The 27,766-nt window shown below is 40.0% G+C and overlaps 1 protein-coding gene and 1 non-coding gene across 2 annotated transcripts; both read right to left on the bottom strand.

Annotated features, from left to right (window-relative positions):
• Positions 1-3,897: 3,897 nt before the first annotated feature.
• On the bottom strand, positions 3,898-4,791 carry LOC138907339 (uncharacterized). Its single transcript, XM_070197935.1, has one exon. The coding sequence runs from the start codon at positions 4,789-4,791 to the stop codon at positions 3,898-3,900; it is 894 nt and encodes a 297-aa protein (XP_070054036.1).
• A 12,649-nt stretch (positions 4,792-17,440) lies between these two features.
• Positions 17,441-17,513, bottom strand: TRNAF-GAA (transfer RNA phenylalanine (anticodon GAA)). Its single transcript has one exon. It is a non-coding gene; the product is annotated as a tRNA-Phe (tRNA).
• Between the last annotated feature and the right edge of the window lie 10,253 nt (positions 17,514-27,766).

The raw sequence follows: 27,766 nt of genomic DNA, 5'->3' as shown, positions 1-27,766 counted from the left end.
TTTTATCGGTACTTTTTGGGAGGAACGAAAGGTCACTTCGGTTAAAGGAAAAGGCGGGTTCAGAAGGAAGTGATGCTTCTGAAGAGACTGATCGGCGGTACTGATGAAGAAGCAATTATTACACTTACAAGAAAATTAATTAAACCACACATACTTAAGGAAATAAAATATTTTAGAACACGGTAAAAGATTTGTTTTACAAATTTGGCACAATGCCAATCTTTTTTTAAAGAAAACAAAATCTTTCTTCCAAAAGTGGTTTTGTAAAAATATCAGCAAGTTGAGAATCAGTACTAATAAATTCTAAAACAATATCACCTTTAGCGACATGATCACGGATAAAATGATGCTTAATTTCTATATGCTTTGCTCTAGAATGATGCACATAATTTTTTGATAAATAAATAGCATTGGTATTATCATAAAATATAGGAGTAGAGGTAAGGGTTAAATCATAGTCGAGAAGTTGATGCATAATCCATAGAACTTGTGTACAACATCTTCCAATATCTAAATATTCTTCTTCAGTCGTTGATAGGGCAACACAATTTTGTTTCTTGCTATGTCAAGATACTAATGCATTTCTCAAGAGTTGACACGTGCCACTTGTGCTTTTTCTATCAATCTTGCCACCTGCAAAATCTGCATCTGAAAAGCCTCTTAGAGCAAAATTGTTAGAACGGTCATACCATAATCCTAGCTCAGAGGTACCAATTAGATATCTAATAATTCATTTAATAGCAGTGAGATGGGATTCCTTAGGAGTTGACTGAAATCTTGCACATATGCACACACTGAAAATAATATCTTGTCGACTAGCAGTGAGATATAATAAGAATCTAATCATTCCTCTATACATGGTTTCATCAACCTTTTTTCCATTGTTGTCTTCATCGAGCATTGTTGTTGGACTCATTGGAGTGCCGATTGACTTAGCATTTTCCATGACAAACTTTTTGATAAGCTCCTTAGTGTACTTGGTTTGGCTAATGAAAATTCCTTTAGGAGACTGTTTGATTTAAAGTCCGAGAAAGAATGTCAGTTCTCCCATCATGCTCATTTCGAATTCTCCTTTCATAGAAAGAGAAAAATCTTCACATAGAACAGAGTTAGGACTACCAAAAATAATATCATCAACATAAATTTGAGTAATAAGATTACCTGAACTAGAATGCTTAATAAAAAGAGTTGTATCGATATTACCTCTTTTGAGCCCTTGATTTAGAAGAAAAGAGATTAACCTTTAATACCAAGCATGAGGAGCTTGTTTGAGACTGTACAAAGCTTTAGTCAGCCTGTATACATGATCAGGAAAGGTGACGCTTGCAAATCCTGGTGGTTGCTTCACATATACTTCTTCAGAGATGTGGCCATTTAGGAACACACTTTTAATATCCATTTGAAATAGCTTGAATCCTTTGTGAGCAGCGAAAGCAAGTAATATTCGTATGGATTTGAGTCTTGCTACAGGCGCAAAGGTTTCATCATAGTCGATTCCTTCTTGCTGAGAGTATCCTTGAGCAACCAATCTTGCTTTATTTCGAACCACTTGACCTGATTCATTCAATTTGTTTCTGAATACCCACTTAGTTCCAATGATGGATGAGTTTGAAGGTCTGGGAACCAATTCCCATACTTTATTTCTTTCAAATTGATCTAGTTCCTCTTTCATAGCCCTTATCCAGTGAGTATCTTTGAGAGCTTAATCCACTTTTTTTTGGCTCAAGTTGAGAAATAAGAGCCACATGAAATTTGTTCTTCTGTGACCTTCTTATAGTGATTCCTTCCTGTGGATCTCCTATAATGAATTTGTGAAGATAGCCAGGTTCACTTTTCCATTCATTTGGAGTGCTTGAGGAAGGTTCTCTTTCTACATTAGTCGACTGATCTGCTGGAGACAGTTCGAGATTTTCTGCGGGCTCTTTAGCTAGTTGAGTCTGTTGAACAACTGACTCACTTTGATGATCCTTTCCTACAATAACAGATTTAGGGACAAACGAGATTTCCTCATCTTCAGGAATTTTTTCATTCCTTGGGTGAGGGTTAGTATCAACAAAAACAACATGAATTGATTCTTCAATTCATAAAGTTCTTTTATTGTAAAATCTATATGCTCTACTTGAAGGAGAGTATCCAAGAAATATACCTTCATCACTCTTAGGATCAAACTTACCCAAATTGTCCTTTCCATTATTGTGGATAAAGCATTTACATCCAAAAGGGTGAAAGTAGCTGATATTGGATTTCTTACCATTCCATAGTTCATAAGGAGTCTTTTTGAGGATTGGTCAAATCAGACACCTGTTGATGATGTGGCATGCTGTACTCACAGCTTCTGCCCAGAAGTGATGAGGTAAGGAATTTTTCACAATCATGGTTCTTGCCATGTCTTATAAAGTTCTATTCTTACGCTCTACTACTCCATTTTGCTGCGGTGATATTGGTGAAGAGAAGTTGTGAGAGATTCCTTGATCGTTGCAAATATTTTCAAAAGCTCTGCTTTTAAATTCTCCTCCATGATCACTTATGATAGTAGATATGTAGTATCCCTTTTCTCGTTGAACCTTCTTACAGAAAACTTCAAAATTCTTTAGAGCATCATCTTTGTGACTTAGAAACATAACCCAGGTAAATCTAGAGAAATCATCTATAATGACAAAAGCATATTTCCTACCACCTATGCTAGCAGTTCTAGTTGGACCAAATAAATCCATATGCAATAATTGAAGAGGTTTGGAGGTGGAAACAATATTTTTAATTTTGAAAGAAGAGCAAGTTTGTTTTCCTAGTTGACATGCATCACATATATGATCCTTTGTGAAATTTAGTTTTGGAAGACCGATTACAAGATCATGTTTAGAAAACTTTTGAATAGAATGCATGCTGGCATGACCAAGTTTTCGATGCCAGACCTAGGGATCATCAATCATGGAAGTAAGACAAATTTTATCTCCAAGATTATCTAAATTGCTGATAGTATAGACATTTCTATCTCTATTGCCTGAAAGAATGATTTTATCTGATTCGTCTTCTATTAACCAGCCATGTTTCTTAAAACGAACCTCATAGTCATTGTCACATAGTTGACTAATACTGAGAAGATTATAGCTGAGTTCATCAACCAGGTAGACTTCATCTACATCACATGTTGAGCTCAGAGGAACTTTTCCAACACCAATTACATTTCCTTTGGATTTGTCTCCAAATGTAACTGTTCCTCCATCTAGTTTGGTGACTGATTTGAACAATTGTTTGCCACCAGTCATATGTCTGGAACACACGCTGTCGAGATACCATCTTCCTTTTCGATTCTTCTTGCGGTGTTCCTACAAAACAAAGTTACTTGTTTTTAGGTACCCAAGCCTGCTTGGGTCCTGAATGGTTAGAATGCTGAGTGTTAGCTTGATTTGAAGATTTAGGTCTCCAGACCCATCTCCTGTTATCCTTGAACCTGCAATAATTTGAGGTATGACCCCTTTTACCACAATAAAACATAGTACTATTAGAGTTTCCAGAACCTTTTTCTGCTCTAATTTTGTTCCTGCATTGGTTAGTACTATGGCCATTTTTACCACAAAAGGAACATGCAAGAAATTTATGTTTGTGATGAGTAGTCTGATTTGATTTGACTGAGCTGTGACTGGTGGATTTTTGCAATCCATTCAATTGAAGTTGAAGCTCATTAACTTCATCCTGTAGCATATCACACTCAATTTCACATACTTCCAGTTTCAGGGCCCAGTCTTTCTTTTCTCTCTTGATCTTTCTAAGTTCATTCACAACTTTTTCGATATCTGCAAGAGCAATATCAACAAATTCTTGAAGTTCATAACAATTAGGACATGTGGGAAGATGTACCTTACTAGTTCCTTCGTCTGCCATAAGGCCAAGTTCTCTTTAGTTGTCTTCCTTATCATCTCCATCTGCCATTAGTCCAAGCTCCCCTAAATCTTCATTTTCATTTATAGCCATGAAACATATATTAGCAACTTCCTCATGATCAGACTCTTCTTCATCACTCCATGCTCCGAAGTATTTCTTCTTTTGCATGTTTCTGCTGAGTTTCTTATTTAGTTCAGGACAATCAGCTTGAATATGACCAAACTTTCCACATTCGTAGCACCTTCCATCATTTTTATCAGTTTTATTGTTTATCCTTCCTTTCCTGAAGTTAGGCTTCCCTCTTCTGCTATTTCTGTTTTTCCTCATCATGCTTGTTACAACTTGATAGAGCATGGCAATGTTTTCATCTTGTTCTCCTCCTTCTTCTCCTTTTTCATTTTCTGGTTCAGCCACAGTTGCCTTAAAGGCAACAGTTTTCTTCTTTTCTTGAATTTGTATATCCAAGTGATAGAGCATGGCAATGTTTTCATCTTGTTCTCCTCCTTCTTCTCCTTTTTCATTTTCTAGTTCAGCCACAGTTGCCTTAAAGGCAACAGTTTTCTTCTTTTCTTGAATTTGTATATCCAAGTGAGTTTTCTCAAAAGCAATTAGATCACCTCTGAGTTCATCGTAGGAAATTTTATCAAGATCCTGACATTCCAAAGCGATGACTTTTGACTGCCAAATGGTAGGCAAACTCCTGACAATTTTTCTAACCTGTTCACCACTTTTGATAGGTCTGCCAAAGGACTTTAGATCTCCAAGAATTTTGCTGAACCTGGAGAACATCTCTTCCACTGATTCTCCATCCTTCATTTGAAATAGATCGTAGTCTCGAACCAAAAGATTGATCCTTGTTTCTTTCAATTTGTTGGTTCCTTCGTACGTGACCTCCAGTTTGTCCCACATTTCTTTGGCTGTTTCACAACTTGATGTCTTTTCATACTATTCTCCTCTGATAGCATTGTACAATAGATTTTTTTCTTTGGCATTTACAGTTATGACAACAGCTTGTTCATCAGTGTAGTCATCTAAGTCAAGAGGATCAGTTGATACGATGACTTGACCATTTGCATCCTTCTTTGGTGGGATTGGAAGATTTCCCTTTTTGGATCACACGACAAATTTTAATGTCATATGACATCGTGTATGTTTCCATACGCACTTTCCAATGAGAAAAGTGTTGTCCGTTGAAATAAGGAGGTCGAACCTGAGAGGTTCATTCTTGAAATAGTGCACCAACAACAGTGTTAGATCCCATGATCTTTTTCTCACCATCTGTTAAGTATAGATTGTGAGCCTCGCTCTGATACCAATTGAAGGTACAAGGGGGAGGGGGTGAATTGTGGTCTACTAAAAAATAGTCGACTAACGATGATTTTAGTTGACTAGATTAAGAGCAGAATGTAAGAAAAACAGTAAATGTAAAGTGAATAACACACAACGATTTTATACTGGTTCGCTACCGGTGTGGTACTTACATCCAGTTTTCCTTGGGTAACAAGGGTTCCCTTTAAATCTTTAAAGTATTACAATACGGATGGTTTTGATTCGTTCACCACCAACGAAGTATAGCAACAATGAATTCTGAATAATGACACAACTCTCTTTTGTGTTCTAATTCTTCCTATCTTTTGAGATACTGATAAACTGAGGATTACAGTGTTTAGGCTAAGAAGTAGAGAGACTTAGAAAACAATGTGTGTAGTTACGCAAGTCTTCCATTTGATCTTAGTGGATTTCTTATAGAAGAGAAGAGAGTCGTTGAGCCTTGACCGAAAATAGAGGCACGGGATCTTCAAAGGGATTTGTCCCAAGGGGTGCCTCTTCGAATCTTGCTCACGGGAGGGACCGGATTCGATCGTGACTTTCCTTGTCACATGCTTACATTGACGAGACATTCAAGCCTACAATTGAGCTTAATTAAGGATACTGAATATTTGCTGGCAATAGCTCATTGATTTGTAATCTGATTTCCGTTGATTGGGGCTGAATGGATGTGCTAAAATTTGATTCCTTCTTCTTGTCCATTAATTCAGCAATCACATCTTTGGACAGCTTCTCATTAGTATTCTTTCCTTGTGATGATTTCGATTCCTGCAAACCAAGGTAAGTGAACATTGTCATCATTGAAACTTTGGAATATAACTTAACAAAATCAACCAATCGTATTGCTTGTATATATGCAGAGTTGTATTGTATAGGTAAATGCAGGAGCCTTATATGGGTTGATCGAGCATATTACATAACAAGGAGGATTAAGGAAGTGGTTTCGTGTTCAACAATTATGGCATTTTTGTAACTTGACAAGCCTTCACATTATCCCTCATCCCTTTTGGGTTGGGGACGGCAAGTACTTCGTCTTGAGTAGGACTCAGGGTGAGGTAAGGATCGCATAAGAGTGGTTCAGTCATCGATAAGCCTCTCCTTATTTATTTTATAGGGCAGAATTGTGGACCAACAATCCATCGCACATTATATAGACGGGTTCTAGAAAGGCATATAGGAAGGAATGGATAAATCCGGAATGAAGAAATTGAATATGAAAGAAAAGACAAAGAAATTAGAGAATATCAGCTTCTATTTCTTTGGATATGAGCTGAATTGTCACGACCCAATTTCCCTTACAGGCCGTGATAGCGCCCAACATCGCCGCTAGGCAAGCCAACGGTGAACTAGCCATGTATTACTCTTGTTAACATTTTAGAAATGGTTGATTTTTAATTATTAAATAAGTAATAGGTGAGAAATTTAATAAAATAAAGTGTAACCAATTATAAGATAAGTGTGGTGAAATAAATACTCAAAAATCATCAAATGTCTACTAGCAAAATTCTAAGACCTGGTGTCACAAGTGTATGAGCTACTAGTAGAATATATAAAACACTAAACTACTGTCTGAAATAGAGTAGACAAAAAGTAAATACAAAGGAGAGACTTCGAGTGCTGCAGAACGGACTCGGAAAGCAGCTCATCACTAAGTCTCGGAGTATCAGGGGTGCACGCCGGGATGACTACCAGATGCACCTGCCTCAGATCATGCACGGTTAATGCAGTAGTGTTGCGTGAGTGCATAAACAACATGTAGCCAGTAAGTATCCAGTCCAACCTCGAAGAAGTAGTGACGAGCGGTCGACATCGACACTTACTATGGGCCAATAATAAAATGCAGAAATAATAAACAGGCGTGGAACATGAAAATAATAATAATAATAATAATAATAATAATAATAATAATAATAATAATAATAATAATAATTAATAATAATAATAATAATAATAATTACACAACGACAAGCAGTAAATAAATGGTTCCTTAACTGATAATAAATTCCAAGAATTCTCTAGCCAACACATCGTATGGCCCGATCCAAAAATATATTGTGTGCACAGCTGAGGGTCGAACGACACGAACCATAGATGCATTTATTAACCTACCGAGGCGAACGACCCGCTCCCATGAGAGTAGAGAAGTTTACATCGCTCGCGGAAGTACTTGCGACACGAGTGGACATGGATTTCTCAGAGTTATTATAATTCCTCAATTCTTTCCAAAAATAAGAAATCTAAATCGAAAAATTTCAACCTTACAATCCTTAATCTCAGCTCTATTTAAGACAATTAATATGCATAATCAACATAACAGTACAATCAAAGCATGATGTAAATCTAAAACTACCCGGACATCTCATGAAATATAGCTACGCACAGACTCTCGTCACCTAGTGCGTATGTAGCTCCCCACACAAGTAATTCACAGCAAAATATACCTAAGGGGATGAGTTACCTCTTACAAAGTTAGGGAAGAGACTTATCTCGTCTCAAAGCTCACTTTCTGGCCCACAATTCATTCTAAAGCCTCAACTGGGTGCCGAACAATCCGAAACTAGTCAAATGTTATATAAATTAATCAATACATGCTCAAAAGTTCATAATTTAACTATTAGAGTAATTACCCAACCCAAATTGGAAGATTCCTAAAATTCACCCCGGGCCCACATGCCCGGATTCCTAAAATAATCGAAGATAATTGTTACCCATAACCTCACGAACTCAAATATATCATTTTCATCCAATTTCATAATTATTTTCGTGGTTAAATCCCATTTTTATCAAAACCTAGGTTTTTCAACTAAACCCATAATTTTTATAATTTTACATGTTAAAATCTACCCATAATCTATGTACTAAACTTACATTGGGTAGGAATTACTTACCTTCAATAGCTAGGTGAAAACCCCTCTCTAAAAAGCTCCAAAATCGCCCAAGAAGTGAAATAAATGAACCAAAATGGTTTAAGTCCCGTCTTAAATGAACCTCACTTCCCAACGATTTCTGCTTCTGCGGCTTCACATCTGCGGAAAATGCATCGCCGATGCGGCTCCCCCTCAGTTGGCCTGCTTCCGCATCTGCGGAAAGTGGCTCACTTCTGCGAACCCGCGCCTGCGGCGTACGTGCCGCACCTGCGACTTTGCGCTCTTCTGATGACCACTGACTGCTTCTGCGGTCGCACATCTGCGCCCCCATGTCCGCACCTGCGGACTCAGCCCACGCAGCCCAAATGCACACCTGCGGCCAACGAGCTGCTTCTGCGGTGCCGCACCTGCGGCAAATCCTTCGCATGTGAGAACGCACCAGAAGCCCTGTTGCTTCAGCAACTTCTTCCAAGTCCAAACGAGTTTCACGCATCGTCCGAATGGAATCTGAGGCCTCGTCCAAACATACCAACCAGTTTAAAATCATAAAATGGACCTGCTCGACCTCTCGAAACACGGAAAACAACACCAAAACTAAGAATCACACTCCAAACCAAATCGAATCAACTTATGAACTTCAAGTTCTTCCAACTTGCTCTGAACGCGCCGAATCATACTTAGACTACTCGGAATGACACTGAATTTTGCGTGCAAGTCACAAATCACCATACGGAACTATTCCCAGACTCAGAATACCAAACGGACCTCGATAACACCAAAACCTACTTCAAACCAAATTTAAAGAACTCGAAAAACCTTCATGTGCCAACTTTCAATATTAAGTGCCGAAACGCTCCCGGGTCATCCAAAACCCCCGAACATATGCCCAAGTCCAAAATTATCATATGAACCTATTGGGACCATCAAATCTCGATTTTGAGGTCGTTTACTAGAAATGTTGATCCAAGTCAAACTTAACCCTTTAAGGCCAATATTAAGGAACTAAGTGTTTTGATTTCAACTCGAACCCTTCCAAACCCGAACTAACCATCCCCGCAAGTCATAAAACAGTAAAAGCACATACGAGGAGTCTTATTTAGGGGAACGGGGATCTAGAAAGAAAAATTACCGGTCGGGTCATTACATTCTCCACCTCTTAAACAAACGTTCATCCTCGAACGGGTCTAGAATCATACCTGGAGTGTTGAATAAGTGTGGATATCTGCTCCGCATGTCCTCATCGGTCTCCCAAGTCGCCTCTTCGACTGGTTAACCCCTCCACTGAACTTTTACCGCAGAAATCTTCTTAGACCTCAGCTGGCGAACTTGCCTGTCAACAATGGCAATTGGATCCTCCTCATAACCCAGGCTCTCATCTAGCTAAACCGTGCTGAAGTCTAACATATGCGACATGTCGGTATGATACCTCCGGAGCATAGACACGTGAAAAACCGAATGAACTCTCTATAGACTGGGAGTCAAAGCAAGCTCATAAGAAACCTTCCCAACTCGTCTCAACACCTCAAATGGACCTATAAACCTTGGGCTCAACTTGCCCTTCTTCCCGAACCTCATGATTCCCTTCATCGGCGAGACTTTCAAGAGAACCTTCTCGCCCACCATAAATGATAAATCACGCGCCTTCTGATCCGCGTAACTCTTCTGTCTGGACTGTGCTATGCGAAGTCGCTCCTGAATCAATTTTACCTTTTCCAAGGTATCCTTCACCAAATCAGTACCATATAACTTAGCCTCACCAGGCTCAAACCATCCGATGGGCGAACGACATCGCCGACCATATAAAGCCTCAAATGGAGCCATCTTGATGTTGGACTGGTAATTGTTGTTGTAAGCAAACTCGGCCAAAGGCAAGAATCGATCCCACTGCCCTCCAAAGTCAATCACACATGCTTTGAGCATATCCTCCAAGATCTAAACCGTCCGCTCTGACTGCCCGTCGGTCTGCGGATGAAAGGTTGTGCTGAGCTCTACCCGAGTCCCTAACTCACTATGTACTGCCCTCCAGAAATGCAAAGTAAACTGAGGTCCTCTATCTGATATAATGGAAACAGGCACACCATGCAACCAAACAATCTCCTAAATGTAAATCTGGGCCAATCTCTCTAAAGAATACATGGTCACAACCGCAATGAAGTGTGCCGACTTGGTCAACATGTCAACAATGACCCATACTGCATCAAACTTCCGCAAGGTCCGCGGCAACCCAACTACGAAATCCATAGTAATGCGCTCATATTTCCACTCAGGTATAACCATCTGCTGGAGTAGGCCACATGGCCTTTGATGCCCGTACTTAACCTGCTGGCAATTAAGGCACCTCGCTACATACTCAAATATGTCCTTCTTCATCCACCGCCACCAATAATGTTGCATCAGGCTGTGATACATCTTCGTAGCACCTGGATGGATAGAATACCGAGAACTGTGTGCCTCCTCTAGAATCTTTTCCCTCAATCCATCAACATTAGGGACACATGGATGACCTTGTAGTCGCAGAACACCATCCTTACCGATAGTAGCCTCCTTGGCACCACCCTGTAGTACCGTCTCTAAGAGAACCAATAAGTGCGGGTCGTCGTATTGGCGAGTATTGATCTGCTCGAATAGTGAAGACTGGGCGACGACACATGCAAAGACTCGACTGGGATCTGAAATATCCAATCTCACAAGTTTGTTAGCCAAGGACTGAATGTCCAAAGCTAATGGCCTCTCCTCTGCTGAAATGAATGCCAAACTACTCATACTCTCTGCCTTTCCGCTCAAGGCATCCGCAACCACATTCTCCTTGACCGGATGATAAAGGATGGTAATATCATAATCTTTTAGTAACTCAAGCTACATGTGCTGCCTCAAATTGAGATACCTCTGCTTGAACAAATGCTGCAAGCTACGATGATTGATGTAAACCTCACAGGACACCCCATATAGATAATGCCTCCAGATCTTAAGAGCATGAACTATCGCGGCCAACTCCAAATCGTTCACAGGGGGAATTCTTCTCGTGGGGCTTCAGTTGACGTGAAGCATATGCAATACCTTGCCCCCCGCATCAATACACAACCCAGGCGAACGAGTGAAATGTCACAATGCAGAGTATACACCCCTAAACCGAAAGGCAACACTAACACCGGTGCTGAAGTCAAGGCGGTCTTGAGCTTCTGAAAGCTTGCCTTGCAATCGTCGGACCATCAAAAAGGAGCACCCTTCTGGGTCAATCTAGTAAAAGGTGTTGCAATAGATGAGAAGCCCTCCACGAACTGACGATAATAACCTGCTAACCCCAAGAAGCTCCTGATCTCGGTCGCTGTGGTAGGACGAGGCCAACTCTAGACTGCCTCGATCTTCTTGGGATCTACCTTAATACCCTCGCCTGATACAACATGCCCCAAGAATGCCACAGAATCTAATGAAAACTCACACTTGGAGAACTTAGAATATAGCTTCTATTCCCGCAAGGTCTGAAGCGCCACTCTGAAATGCTGCTCGTGCTCCTCCATTCTACGCGAGTAGATCAAAATGTCATCAATGAAGACGATGACAAACGTGTCAATACACGGCCTGAAAACCCAGTTCATCAAATCTATAAACACCACCGGGGTGTTAGTCAAACTGAAGGACATCACTAGAAACTCATAGTGGGCATATCTAGTCCGGAAAGCCGCCTTCGGAACATCTGAATCATGAATCTTCAACTGATGGTACCCCGATCTCAATTCAATCTTAGAGAACACCCTGGAACCCTGCAACTAGTCAAACAAATCATCAATACGCGGAAATGGGTACTTGTTATTAATGGTAACCTTGTTCAACTTGCGATAATCAATGCACATCCGCATAGCCCCATCTTTCTTTTTCACGAATAACACTGGTACACCCCAAGGAAGCACACTTGGCCTGACGAACCCCTTTGCTAGCAACTCCTCAAGATGTTCCTTCAGCTCGTTTAACTCTTTTGGAGCCATGCAGTACAGTGGAATAGATATAGGTTGGGTACCTGGATCCAAATCAATACAACAATCGATATCACGATCTGGTGGCATGCCTGGAAGATCAGAAGGAAACATATTGGAGAACTCCCGGACCATTGGCACTGAATCAATCGCCGGAGTCTCTGTAGTAGTATCCCGGACAAAGGCTAGATAAGCCAAACAACCTTTCTCGACTATGTGTCGAGCGTTCCGAAAAGAGATAACTTAACTAGATGCACTGATAGACGAACCCTTCCACTCCAATCTAGGCAACTCTGGCATCGCCAAGGTAACAGTCTTAGCATGGCAATCAAGGATGGCGTGATATGGAGATAACCAGTCCATGCCCAGGATGATCTCAAAGTCGGTCATATCGAGCAACATAAGATCCGCTCTAGTCTCATAATCACATAAAGTAATAATGCAAGGCCGATAGATCCGATCCACAACAACAGAATCGCCCACCGGTGTGGACACATAAACAAAAGTACCCAATGACGCACGAGGAACACCCAAGAAATGAGCAAACAATGATGAAACATATGAAAATGTAGACCCTGGATCAAATAGTACTGAAGAATAACTACCGCAGACAGAGATAATACTTATGATCACGGTATCTGAGGCCATTTCATCTGGTTTGGCCGGAAAAACATAAAATCTAGTTGGAGCGCCACCTGACTGGCCTCCACCTGTCTGGCCTTCGCCTCTAAGACGGCCCCAACCCACCTGCCCTCCGCCTCTAGGTGGCCGCACGGCTGGTGCGACAGCTGGTGCTGTAATCATAGGCCGATGACCCTATTGTACTGCCTTGCCCCGAAGTCTGGGACAAAACCTCTTCATGTGGCCAGGATCCCCACACTCGTAACAACCCCTCAGAATGGAGGATTGCTGACCTGAAGTCTGACCCTGATGGCCTGAATACCCACTGGAGGAACCCTGAATAGCTAGTGGGGGGTAGGAACTCTCTGGTATGGCGCTGAAATAAGGCCGCACTGGGCACCCCGAGAAGGCGGCGGTGCTGGATATGTGGGCCTGCTAGGATGACCTCTCCCAAATTGACCTCTGCCCCTAGACGGAGCACCACTAAATCCTCCAGAATAACGAAACCACTCATCCCGCGGAACCTGCTCTCGGCTCCGCTGATGAACACCCTCGATCCTCCGAGCTATCTACACGACTAGCTCGTCAGAAGTCCTTATCTCGACCTCTCGGGCCATAGTGTCCTGGATACCAGAGTGCAAACCTGCAATAAACCTTCGCACTCTCTCTGCATCGGTGGGGAGTATCATAAGTGCGTGGAGAGAACTCAGAAAATCTTTTCTCATAGTCGGTCACCGACACCTGACCCTGCTGGAGCTGCTCGAATTGAAACCGCAACTCTTCCCTCTGAGAGGGTGGAATATACATATCCAAAAAAATACATGTGAACTGGTCTCAGGATAAGGGAGGAGAACCTGCTGGTCCTCTGAGAAGATATGACTGCTACCACCTACGGGCCCTGCCCTCCAGCTGGAAAGTGGTAAAGACCACCCCGTGGGACTCCAATATCCTCATGTTGTGCAGTCTGTCCCTGCACCGATTAATAAAGTCCTGGGGATCCTCATGTCGCTCACCTCTATAGACAGGAGGGTATAGCCTGGTCCATCTGTCCAATATCTTATGTGGCTCGCTGGCCGCAGCTGGTCTGGGCTCAGGTATAGCTGCTGCAACTGGCTGGGCTCCTCCCACGGGTAGTGCGCCCGGGGTATGATATACGACAGCTGCATGCCTAGGAGCCTGAGCGGTAGGGGTATGTGCTCCACCTCCTGCCTGAGATGTAGCTGGGTCTGCTGGAAATAAACCATCCTGAGTCATAGAATCCATGAACCGCATCATACGGCCCATGACCTCTTGGAATCCCGGTGCGGACATGAAATCCACCGAGGCTGGCTCTGTTGTAGGCACCTCGCCCTGCTCCTCAATAATAGGATCCTCTACCGGATCCACTGGTGGTATAATTGGAGCAACTCTAGGATGTCTTCGTCCTCTACCACAAGCTGGAGCCCTCCCTCGGCTTCTAGCAACAGGGGGAGCAGCTCCTCCATGGTCAGGCACATCCGCCGCGCGCGTTCTAATCATCTGTTAGAGAATAAGAGAAAGATACTTAGCATAAAATCAATTGCACGATAGGAGATGAAGAAATAGTAGTTTCCTAACACTCTATAACCTCTCGAAGATAAATATGGACGTCTCCACACCGATCCACAAGACTCTATTAGGCCTGCTCATAACTTGTGAGACCTACGTCAACCTAGTGCTTTAATACTATGTTGTCACGACCCAATTTCCCTTATAGGTCGTGATGGCACCCAACGTCGCCGCTAGGCAAGCCAACTGTAAACTAGCCATGTATTACTCTTGTTAACATTTTAGAAATGGTTGATTTTTAATTATTAAATAAATAAGAGGTGAGAAATTTAATAAAATAAAGTGTAACCAATTATAAGACAAGTATGGTGAAATAAATACTCAAAAATCATCAAATGTCTACTAGCAAAATTCCAAGACCTAGTGTCACAAGTGTATGAGCTACTAGTAGAATATACAAAACACTAAAATACTGTCTGAAATAGAGTAGACAGAAAGTAAATACAAAAGAGAGACTTCGAGTGCTGCAGAACGGACTCGGAAAGCAGCTCACCACTAAGTCTCAGAGTATCAGGGGTGCGCGCCGGGAAGACTAACAGATGCACCTGCCTCACATCCTGTATGGTTAGTGCAGAAGTATAGCGTGAGTACATAAACAACATGTACCCAGTAAGTATCCAGTCTAACCTCGAAAAAGTAGTGACGAGGGGTCGACATCGACACTTACTATGGACCAACAATAAAATGCAAAAATTATAAACAGGTGTGGAACATGGAAATAATAATAATAACACAATGACAAACAGTGAATAAATGGTTCCTTAACTGATAATAAATTCCAAGAATTCTCTAGCCAACACCTACTAATCCCAATTCAATTTCTGTCACTAAATAAATTATAACCTCTCCAGCCATGAAATAATATCAAGTGTAATCAGGCTTCGAGTATTATCACGCATGATTTATGCCGAGGTCGTACGACCCGATCTAAAAATATAATATATGCACTACCGAGGGTCGAACGACACGAACCATAGATGCATTTATTAACCTGCCGAGACGAACGGCCCGCTCCCATGAGAGTAGAGAAGTTTATCTCGCTCGCGGAAGTACTTGCGACGCGAGTGGACATGGATTTCTTAGAGTTATAATAAGAAATCTAAATTGGAAAATTTCATCCTTACAATCCTTAATCTCAGCTCTATTTAAGACAATTACTATGCATAATCAACATAACAGTACAATCAAAGCATAATGTAAATCTAAGACTACCCAGACATCTCATGGAATATAGCTACGCACGAACTCTCATCACCTAGCGCGTACGTAGCTCCCCATACAATAATTCACAACAAAATATACCTAAGGGGATGAGTTCCCTTTTACAAGGTTAGGCAAGAGACTTTCCTCGTCTCAAAGCTCACTTTACGGCCCAAAATTCATTCTGAAGCCTCAACTCGGCGCCGAACAATCCGTAATTAGTCAAATGTTATATAAATTAATCAATACATGTTCAAAAGTTCATAATTTAACTATTAGAGTAATTACCCAACCCAAATTGGAAGATTCCTCAAATTCACCCCCGGGTCCACGTGCCTGGATTCCGGAAATCTTCGAAGGTAATTGTTACTCATAAACTCACAAACTCAAATATATCATTTTCGCCCAATTTCATAATCATTTTCGTGGTTAAATCCCATTTTTATCAAAACCTAAGTTTTTCAACTAAACCCATAATTTTCACAATTTTACATGTTAAAATCTACCCCTAATCTATGTATTAAACTTACATTGGGTAGGATTTACTTACCTTCAATAGCTAGGTGAAAACCCCTCTCTAAGAAGCTCCAAAATCGCCCAAGAAGTGAAATAAGTGAACCAAAATGGCCTAAGTCCCGTCTTAAATGAAACTCACAACCCAGCGATTTCCGCTTCCGCGGAGAATTGGCCGCTTCTGCGGTTCCGCATCTGCAGAAAATGCATTACAGATGTGGCTCTCCCTCAGCTGGCCTACTTCTGCATCTACAGAAAGTGGCTCACTTCTGCGAGCCTGCGCCTGCGGTGTACGTACCGCACTTGCTACTTTACACGCTTCTGCGGACCACTGACCGCTTTTGCGGTCACGTATCTGCGCCCCCATGTCCGCACCTGCGGACTCAACCCGCGTAGTACAAAGCCCACCTATGGCCAATGAACAGCTTCTACGGTGCCGCACCTGCGGCAAATCCTTCGCAGGTGCAAACGCACCAGAAGCCCTGGTGCTTCAGCAACATCTTCCAAGTCCAAACGAGTTCCGCGCATCGTCCGAATGGCATCGGAGGCCCCCGAGGCATCGTCCAAACATACCAACAAGCTTGAAATCATAAAACGGACCTGCTTGAACTCTCAAAATACGAAAAACAATACCAAAACTAAGAATCACACTCCAAACCAAATCGAGTCAACTTATGAACTTAAAGTTCTTTCAACTAGCTCCGAACGCACGGAATCATAGTTAGACTATTCGGAATGACACCAAATTTTGCGTGCAAGTCATAAATCGCCATACGGAACTATTATCAGGATCGAAATCCCAAACAGACCTCGATAATATCAAAACCTACTTCAAACCAAATTTAAAGAACTCAAAAAACCTTCAATGTGCCAACTTTTAATATTAAGCGTCGAAACGCTTCCGGTTCATCCAAAACCCGATCCGAATGTACGCCCAAGTCCAAAATCATCATACAAACCTATTGGGGCTATCTAATCCCAATTCTGAGATCGTTTACTAGAAATGTTGACCCAAGTCAAACTTAACCCTTTAAGGTTAATATTAAGGAACTAAGTGTTCCGATTTCAACCCGAACGCTTTTAAACCCGAACTAACCATCCCCGCGAGTCATAAAATAGTAAGATCATATACGAAGAGTCTTATTTAGGGGAACAAGGATCTAGAAAGTAAAATGACTGATCGGGTCGTTACATGAATCTTATCTATTTCAATCCCCCAAGATTCGAATTCGACTTTTGAGCCATTCAACAATTCACATATTTAACCTTTCGAATATGTATTACGTATTCAAATTTGTTTGAAAGAGTGGGAGAAAAAAAGAGTGGAGATAGAATATAGATGGGGTATATCTCACCAAACTAGATAAAGCTATTATTCTAATCTAGACTCTAAAAGTATATGAATGTTGATTCATACCAATTAATTAAAAATTAATTCGAGGGAAGAGAGACCCATGCAAATTAATCATGTGCCAGGAACAAGAATTGAACTGGTGACATGAGGATTTTCAGTCCTCCGCTCTACCAACTGAGCTATCCCAGCTATTCATAATGTATTGTACTCATTTTATTAGAGAACTGGGGTCTATGTCAACTAAAAGGCCAAAAGTAGATTTTTTTTATCAAAGCCGGGGAATTTCTTCGATCTTTAAAAAGATGACTTTGTAAGTTTCAGTATGAGTAATGATATTGATAGCAAAACATTCAGCCAGGGATTCCTTGCTCAAAGATGTTAATTTCTATGTGTATCATATATATCACAAGACTTATGATAAGAGAAAGTCATTTACGCTCAAATCTATTTTTAAGAGAATATAGTCAATGAGAAAGATAAGGAATTTTGCCGCTAAGGAATGGGGGTTAGATTAATAGTTGGGGAGTGAAATAGTCTTTTTGGTGATAGAGGGAATTGAATCCTCACGATTTTGAAAGTCGACGGATTTTTCTCTTACTATATAATTTCAGTGTTGCTGGTATTGATATGTAGAACAAGACTCTATATTTATTCTGGTCTGATTAATCAGTTCTTCAAAAGATCTATCAGACAACTGTACTATGTTTGGTTTTCTATAACTGCTCGATGTCAAACGTCATTATTCCACAGAGTTGGGATTCTGTTTTCTAGACAAATATCATGTATCAAACTTTTACGTTCCCTTTAGCTTTTGCTTATTGACTAAGATCAAGTGTATTTGCTACATTCAAGTTTCATTAAAGAATAGGTTGCCTTTTTCACTCTATTCTTATTGTGATTGAACTTTTAATTCCATTATAATTAAGGAAAATGCATTAGTACCCCTCCGATCTATAGCCGGATTTCCAACTACACACTTAAACTTTGCGGTGGTCCTATACCCCTGAACTATTTTATAGTAGAATAAATATCTCCTTGAGAGATGACGTGGCATAGAAAGTGTGTTCACTTTCTTGGAAGCGCGTGAGAGCATAAAACTGCCTTAAAATTTATTAAATGTCTACATATGTCTTTTTACAATTGGATACATTATAATTAGTTTTATTTTATTAATAAAACAATCTCTAACCCATTTAATTATTTTCAGTTATTGTAAGGAATTCCCACAAGAACTCCGGCGAACTCCTCGACAAAAAAATGTAGTCCAGCTCACCATTTTCGTCTTCCTCCACTTTTATTTTTACTCGTACAACCCCCTTTTTGCGGCTACAATAAAGACCCAGTAAAAACTACCAACTATTGAATTAAAATATGAAGATAATGATGGTTTGACAACTCTAGAACTTGAAAGTATCAAAACCACCGGCGACGGTTTTGTCTCCGGCGGCGACAATGATTCTAAATTTTTTTATTTTTGTACTATCCTCTGAGAAGTTCTCGAGGATTAATAGATCCACCTTTCTTTTATGTTATACTCTAATTGATCGGCATTAGTTGAAATTATGTTTGTATTAATATAATAAAGTTCTATGGTTATGGGATTGGTGAAAATAAAAATGGTGGAAGTCAAAATTTTCTTTTGGAAGTGGTAAAGATATGTTGTGTGGTTGAAGCAGGTATGATAATGGTGATTTTTAGGGTTGTTGATAATGGAGGCGAGAGAAAAACAGAGAAAGAAAGGAGAAGATTGAAAAGAAATGAAAACAAAAAAAAAATTAGTAGTAAAAAACATTGAGGCGCGTGTACTCCACCACACGACACAAATGTGGTTGTGACAAATTAAGGATAAATTTATTCCATTTTAAAATAGTTTGTTTTAGGGGGGAGGGGGTAATAGGACTCCTACAAAGTTTAAGTGTGTAGTTTGAAATCCGACTATAGGTCAGGGGAGTACTTATGCATTTCCCCTATAATTAATTGAGAGTCGTCCAATTTTTATTTATCTTTTAGATAACTCTGAAATTAAATGGTAGGATCAGGTAGGGCCATGGATAGCCTATTTGGGTAAAAAAGTCACAAACACCAAATACATAAAATTAACTTATAGTATAAAAGAAATATAGAGTTGAAATTAAGTGGAGAGATGAGTTTTAAATGGTTGTTTGGTGCCTTATAAAAAAAATAAAAAAAGGTAAGAAGTATTAATTAGTATTATTTTTAATAAGACTATTACTAATATTTTAAAAAAAATAAAAACTCGTCGTCCAGTAGAGTACTTATAATAACTTGAATTTTATTTTATATATTAATATGAGTTGCATTATATATCTTTAATTCTTTTTATTCGTTTACTTCTTCAAATTTCAACACCGCTTGCAAGAAATTTAATGTATGCCCTGGAGCCATGAATAACTTATTTGGATGGGAAAAAAGTCACAAACACCAAATACTTAAAATTAGCTTATAATATAAGGAAAGATAGAGTTCGAATTAAGTGGAATTTTCTTTACTACTATTTCCTTATTAAAGTTTTCCATATATGATTGGGAAAAGAAAAGTTTCCATAAGTTTTTACTTCAGGCGGAAGATATAATGAACTAATGTAAGCCCTACTTGTTGCCTAAGTAATAATTTCCTAAAGGGAGTTACCTCAGACAAGATATCTATAAATTCAGTGTAATAATACTCTCAAACCTAATTCGTTCTCTTCAAATTATTAGAGTACGCTCTTTCAGTTTGTTCATTGTTATACAAAGGTTGCAAGGTAAAATATTCAACTTATTCAGAACAGAGTTACGTTCTTGTTGAGATTCATGGAGCAGTTACAACAGCTTGGTCAAGAGGGTTTTAGTTTCCGTTCCACCGATTCATCGCTTGACAAGAACCCTGGGAAATATATGATAATGGAGTACTCTGTGGTGATGATGAGGACAACAGTAGTTATCGCTACTTTATCACAAAGCTGAAGAAGAAAAGCAACACGAGGTATCATCGTGCTGTCGTAAATAAGGGCACTTGGAAACAGGACAACAAGGGCAAACCAGTTCACTACAAAAATATGGGAAACACATCTTCAGTGGTTAATATTGGATCCAAGACGAGTTTGTCTTACAAGAATAAAAAGTTTTAAGTTGAAGATCAGAAAAACGGACATTGGCTCATGAAGGAGTACGAGCTTTCTAAGGTTATTCTTAACAAGTTCGACGAAGAATGTAGAGATTATGTTCTCTGCGCCATCAAGAAGCTGAAGCACGTTAATAATTCATCCGAAGTTTCCACAATCACGACGTTGAATAATGATTCCGATGGAACTGATGAGGTAACAAGTTCTGTTGATGACTTGTTGGCAACTAATACTTGCAAGGGTTATTATAATATGTGCAAGAATTTGGAACACTCCGGAACCATAGATTTTCATCAAGAATCAATGGTGATGAATAATAGTGTTGACAAACTAGCTGAAGGGACTACTTTTGAGATGCGAGAACTACCAGTGCCAGATGACTTGTATCAATGGGATGGAAAGGAATTGGACGAATTAAATCAGATATTGGATGGTGTACCCGAGGTTGATGTAGCAGTAGAACCAGAGGCGACTTATACTACTTATGGGCAATATTCTGTTGAAGCCACAGCCATGCTCAATAATTTTGATCGGTCGCAGCCTGATATGTGCAACAATTCAGCGCATGTGGAATATTGAAAATATTTGATGGAGGTGCCTGAAAACGTGCTCGTCTTGGATCCATGGCAAATAATGGACTCGGATGAGTTAAATCGGATGCTAGAAGATGTATCTGAGTGTTGTCCAAATGGATGCTAACGAGGACCTAATAAGGCAACATAATCTTTTTCTATATTTGATTTACTGTAATCTTTTTCATTATTCTGTAATTTATTTTTTCTGATTACAATCCTTATTCTTTTATGTATATCTTTGATTGCGATCCTTTAGATCCTTCTTTCCTTTTGTACCTGAGCAACCTTGCTCCTCCATCTTATATTTAAAGAATCTCAATGTAATAGATGAAGAAGTTCACTGTAAACTCACTCTTGAATCTCTTTATGGTATCAAGAGCCTTTACGCTCTAACGAGTTTCTTTTTTCCCGATCCTTTTCTTTGCTGGTGTTATTCAACTTCCCTTCGCTACCATGACTGTCAACTCAAGTTCAGTAACCACCCCAATTGTGCCAACTTCATCTACTGATTCCAGTTCATCTATTCTTCCTTCTCATCGTGTTATTAATCCAATCGCTCAGGCTAGCCAGTTTGTCACAATCAACCCAACCTCTCAACTTCCAATCAAGTTGACTGGTAGCAGCAATTTTCTAACATGGAAAGCACAACATGAGATGCTTTTTCTTGGATATGATCTTGTTTCATACATTGATGGAACACTTTCATGGCCGCCAGCCACAGACCCAAATTACAAAAATTGGCTCCGACAAGATAGCCTTATTCGACATGCCATCATGGCGTCAGTTGATGACACTATTGCGCCCCTTGTTGCCACGGCGCCCAATGCCTATGTTGCTTGGAAAAAACTCACTCAACAGTATGCAAACAAGTTGCAAACAAGAGTCTATGATCTCCAAGACTCTCTCAATTGCCTTGTTAAAGGTACCAAGCCCGTCGCTCAATATCGCAGTGAGATATGTGCCCTTGCTGATGAAATTGCCATTGCTGGATCCCCTATTGATAGTGTAGCCCTTGTGATCATGGTTCTTAGTGGCCTTGGTCCTGAATACAATGAGATGAGTGCTGCTATTCGCACCAGAGACACACCCATCACTCTCGAAGAGCTTTTCGACAAGCTAAGCAGTCATGAAGTTATCCTTCATCATCGACAAGAATCTGCTGTCATCAGAGCCTAATATACCCAAAGATCCAACCAGCAAAATCGCCATCCACAACGACAGAACAACTATAATAGCAGTAACAACTACAATGGCAATAACAACCGAAGGAACTACCAACAGTCTCCCAATGAAAACAATAATTGGCGTCCGAATCAATCTACTGGCAACTCCAATCGCCAGCAGAATTGGCGCTCATCCACTTCCAACAGCAACAGACCTCGAGTTCAATGCCAGTTATGTGAGAAATTTGGATATATTGCCAAGGTTTTTCGGTCACACTCTCATAATGCAAATGAGCCCAAGCCAATTTTTCAGTTAAGGGATCATCAGGAAATTCTAATTGGGTCATGGATACTGGGGCTTCACACCACATTACTTCTGACACACAGAACCTGCAGGCTTACTCAGACTACACTGGTACCGATGATGTAATCGTTGGTGATGGTAATGGTATTAAAATTACCCATATAGGACATACTACTCTTCCCTCTACTTCTCGAAACTTTGTTTTGAAAAATGTTTTATGTGCTCCTTCCATTCATTGCAATTTAATATTTGTTCCTCAATTTTGCGAGCAAAATAAAACATCTGTTGAGTTCTTTCCTACTTTCTTTGTTGTGAAGGATTTGACCACGGGAGCACCTTTGGCTCAAGGCCCGAATAGAGCTCAGACTTACGAATGGACTGGATCCTCGCCACCACCAGCAGCCTATCTTGCTTGTTCTGCCAATAATTCCTCGTTCACCCTTTGGCATCGTCGTCTTGGTCACCCCCATTTAAAATATCTAAAGTCAATTGTCTCCCAGTTTAATTTACCCATTTTCAATTCTTATCAAGATCATTATAATTCTTATCTTTGCAATAAAAGTCACCGTTTACCATTTAAACAATCGACTTTGAAAAGTTCAAGACCACTAGAACTACTATTTACTGATGTATCGGGACCTTCTCCAGTCACACCCTCTCATGGACTTCGCTTCTATGTTATCTTTGTGGATTATTTAACCTAATACATATGGGTTTTCCCTTTAAAAAAGAAATCTGATGTTGTTTTAACTTTTATCAACTTCAGATTGCTTGTTGAGAAATATTTTAGTGTTCCAATTCTTACTATTTATTCTGATGGTGGTGGAGAATATGAGGGTCTCACAAAAATACTTTCAGATATGGGAATTTAACACCTTTTCTCACCCCCCCCCCCCACACTCCTCAAAGAGTTAGTGGTGCTGAACGACGCCATCGTCATATTATGGAAACAACTTTGACTCTTTTACATCAAACCTCCATACCACTTGCATACTGGCCTTACGCGTGCTCAATAACTGTCTATCTTATAAACAGAATGACCATGCCGATACTACAAGGCAAATCTCCATATGAATCTCGGTTTCATACCCCTCCAAATTATAAATCACTTCGCACATTTGGTTGCTTGTGCTATCCTTGGCTACGTCCCTATACTAACCATAAACTTTATCCAAAATACAAACCAAATGTCTTTTATGGCTATTCCACCAAATATCATTGCTACCAATGTTTTGATCCTTCTACCTCTAAGCTTTTCCTTTCCCGCCATGTTGTTTTCTTAGAAAATAACTTCCCTTTTGCCACCATGTTCTCCTCTTTACCGAGTCTAACTGAATCTAATATCCACGTCTGGCTTGATGTTGTACCCACTGATCACTCACCCCCTACCTCTCATGATCAGAACAATACTACAATCACTTCACATGACTTTTCTCTACCCTCTGTCATGTCAGCTCCTATGTTGCATCCATCAGACACCATCATTTCACCACCTGCTACTTCTAGTTTGTCTTCAACCACCAGTTCTCATGAGTCTCCAGTCCAATCACAGTCCACCTCTACTCCTGCATTGAGTGAAGATGCTTCCAGCTCTCCTTTGCAGCAGGTAAGTAGCCCTACTCCTGGACCTGCTCGTATAGTTACTCGTTCTCAGCATAACATCTTTAAACCAAAGAAGCCTCTTGATTATTCAGCTTTAGTAGTATCCACAGGTTCCATGATCACTCCTCACACATATAAGCAGGCAGCCAAATCTAAAGAATGGCGAGATGCAATGCAGGAAGAGGTTGATGCTCTTGTGAAGAACGAAACTTGGAGTCTAGTACCTCCCTCCTCCACACAAAATGTTATTGGGTGCAAGTGGGTATTTCGGTTCAAACAAAAAGCATATGGCAACATTGATCGTTTAAAGGCTCGGTTAGTGGCAAAAGGTTTCCATCAGCGCCCTGGCATTGACTTCAACTCCACATTCAGTCCCGTAGTCAAGCCTACTACCATTCGTCTCATTCTCACATTTTCCACTTATTTCAAGTGGCCTCTCTATCAGCTTGATGTCAATAATGCCTTCTTGCAAGGCACTTTAGAAGAGGAAGTTTACATGGAACAATCCCCTGGTTTCGTGAACCATCAGTACCCCTCTCATGTTTGTGGACTTTGCAAGGCAATCTATGGTCTTCGTCAAGCACCTCGAGCTTGGTATATTGAGTTCAAGAATTTTATATGTTCCATTGGGTTTGTTGGTTCCAAATCAGATACCTCTCTGTTTACAATGCGTGGTCCAGGTTTTGTTCTTTTCCTACTTTTGTACGTAGATGATATTATTTTAACGGGTTCATCCAGCACCAAGATACTTCAAGTCAACAAAGCGCTTGCTGCCCGCTTCTCGCTCAAAGACTTGACTGCACTCACTTATTTTCTTGGTGTTGAAGTTTGTCGAACTACTGTCGGTCTTTATCTCTCCCAGAAGAAGTATATTACTGATCTTCTTCAGCGGTTCAATATGCTTGATGCCAAAGTTGTTATAATACCTCTTACAGCCTCTGTTGTACTTAAGCTTGCAGATGGATCTGCCCCTACGGATCAAAAGCAATATCGTCAGCTTGTACTTAAGCTTGCGTTTGCTGTCAACCGGCTTTCATAGTTCATGCACCAGCCGACTCACCTCCACTGGTAAGTTGCCAAACGTGTTCTGCGCTATCTCAAGGCTACATCTACCCTTTCTCTTTATCTTGCTCCTCGTGCCCCATTTGATCTCATTACTTACTCGGACTCTGATTGGAGTGGAAATCCAGATGACAGGTGCTCCACTGGTTCTTACGTAGTGTTCCTTGGAGGCTCACCTATCAGTTGGTCTTCTAAGAAGCAACGAATAGTAGCTCGCTCCTCTACTGAAGCTGAATATAAGGCCATTGCCAATGCAGCCGCAGAAAATAATTGGATTGTCAACCTTTTGAGTGAACTCCATTTCTCTACCTCCAACACTCCAACAATCTGTTGTGATAATCAAGGAGCCACTTTTCTTAGTCAAAACCCAATCTTTCACAGCCGAATGAAGCATTTAGCTCTTGACTATCACTTTGTACGAGAGCAGATCCGAGATAAAACACTAGTTGTTCATCATGTTCCTTCTTAATCTCAGCTTGCTGATTCTCTTACTAAGGTGGTATCAGCTACAGTGTTTCTTCGTCATCGATCCAAGATTGGCATTGTCGAGTCACCGCCTATCTTGCGGGGGCATAATAAGGCAACATAATCTTTTTCTATATTTGATTCACTGTAATCTTTTTTATTATTCTGTAATTTATTTTTTCTGATTACAATCCTTATTCTTTTATGTATATCTTTGATTGCGATCCTTTAGGATCCTTCTTTCCTTTTGTACCTGAGCAACCTTGCTCCTCCACCTTGTATTTAAAGAATCTCAATGTAATAGATGAAGAAGTTCTCTGTAAACTCACTCTTGAATCTCTTTAGGATCAACAATAGCGTGCACATGACGACAAGTAATGTTGCAAAGGATGACCAGCAACTTCTGGGCTGCCATTCCAGTGAGAAATCTGTATGAAATGAAAGTGAATTGTTTCTTTTTGTCCCCATTTTTCTTTTTCTCGTGATGTTCAGTCATAACTCATAAAGACTTTTGATGTTCTTGTGTTTAAATGCTGCGAGTAATAAGTACTACCTTCATTTTAGTGTTTTCATAAAAGGCCAACTGTTACTTTAGCTTTCTTTTGGCTTTTTCTGCTTTGAAGTGTTCCATCGACACTGACAAATGTTAAGGGAGAATAAGAAACAATGTTCTCACTTCTTAGTTGCTAATTTAAAAAATGCTGCAGATTTATATCACTATCTTTACATACTCAGAAATCACATAATTCCAGGACACTACATTCTCCTTAGGCGTGGAGTTAAAAGGCCTAACTCTATGTTGTAGAGCTGATAGAAATTCTCTAAGGTTTGTAGGCTAAAGTTTAATCTAGACAAAAGATCCCTTTATGTAGCTGGAGTAGCACCTGAGTTCAAAGAGCAGCTTATACAGGAATTGCAATTTTCACCTGTAGTGTTGCCTGTCAAATACCTGAAAATTCCACTTTCTTCTAGAAAGCATACAGTGCATCAATGTTTACTTCTTGTGGATAGAATAGTGGCTAGAATCAGGTGTTTTAGACTACAAAATGCCTATCCTACAACGGAAGGGAACTACTCATTAGGTCTTCCTACTCCCTAAGAAGATACTAACTATGGTGACAGCTATATGTAGAAACTTTTTATGAACTGGCCGGTAGCAATGAATTCTCTATGAAGGCATTATTTTCTTGGGACAGACTATGTTTGCCAAATTCTGCAGGAGGACTAAATATAATTGACTTCTTCAGGTGGAATAAAATTGCAATATGCAAAGCTTCTTTAGGACGTGTCGTAGAAGGACAAACTGTGGATTCAATGGCTTAATACATTTATACAAATGACAAGAACTTGATGCAAATGACTACTCCAAAGCAAGCAAGTTGGTTAGTTAGAAAGGTTTTTGATGCAAGGGCATGGTTGTTAGAAATTGGAGATCCTTTATAACCTCACCGGTAAGGTTCATCCAGCATCAAAAAAGTTTTTATTTTTTTTATTTTTTTTATATGTCTCAGATTCAGAAAGATCCATGGAATAGCTTGGTGTTGGCTATAGGGTTAATGCCCAGACATCAAATAGGACAGAAAAAAATGTAAATGGAAGACACACTTATAGAGCTTAGATAGTTACATCTTGTATAGGATCAAGTTTTATACAGAGGATTCCAATTGTGAGGTATGACTCTTGAGTTCAAAAGAGTCAATTTGTACATATATTACTTGGTTAAATAAAAACCTGTTAGTTTAACCAAAAGAAAGGCCTAAGCGCTTTTCTCCATCTTACAACTCTTGGCATACCCATTAATCATTTTATTCCAAGATACAAAGCCTATCTCTGGCACCTAATCAAATAACCATTCCCACAACATAAGAGATAATTGTTATGGCTTGACACAATTTAGCAATTAAGTGACAATTAAAAGAATCAGAAAAGGAAAATTGGAACTCTTTATTCAATGTCAATGGAAGGTAATCACCATTATTACATGCAGTCACTAGAATTGAAGAATGAGAATTAAGAAATGGAGAAGAAGAAGAAGAATCTAGAAGAAGAGAGAAAGTGGTTAAGAGTATAACTGATTTAACAGAAAATTGCCTAACTCCCCTACCTAACTCATAGTATTTATTCATATTCACTTGGACTGAATAAGA

This window comes from Nicotiana tomentosiformis, chromosome 3 (assembly GCF_000390325.3).
Source record: "Nicotiana tomentosiformis chromosome 3, ASM39032v3, whole genome shotgun sequence".
NCBI lineage: Eukaryota > Viridiplantae > Streptophyta > Magnoliopsida > Solanales > Solanaceae > Nicotiana > Nicotiana tomentosiformis.
This window is presented reverse-complemented; position numbering and strand designations above follow the sequence as displayed.

What these genes read in the sequence shown, in the direction of transcription:
- LOC138907339 (XM_070197935.1), bottom strand. Translation starts at nt 4,791, where the DNA reads ATGTGGGACAAACTGGAGGTCACGTACGAAGGAACCAACAAATTGAAA.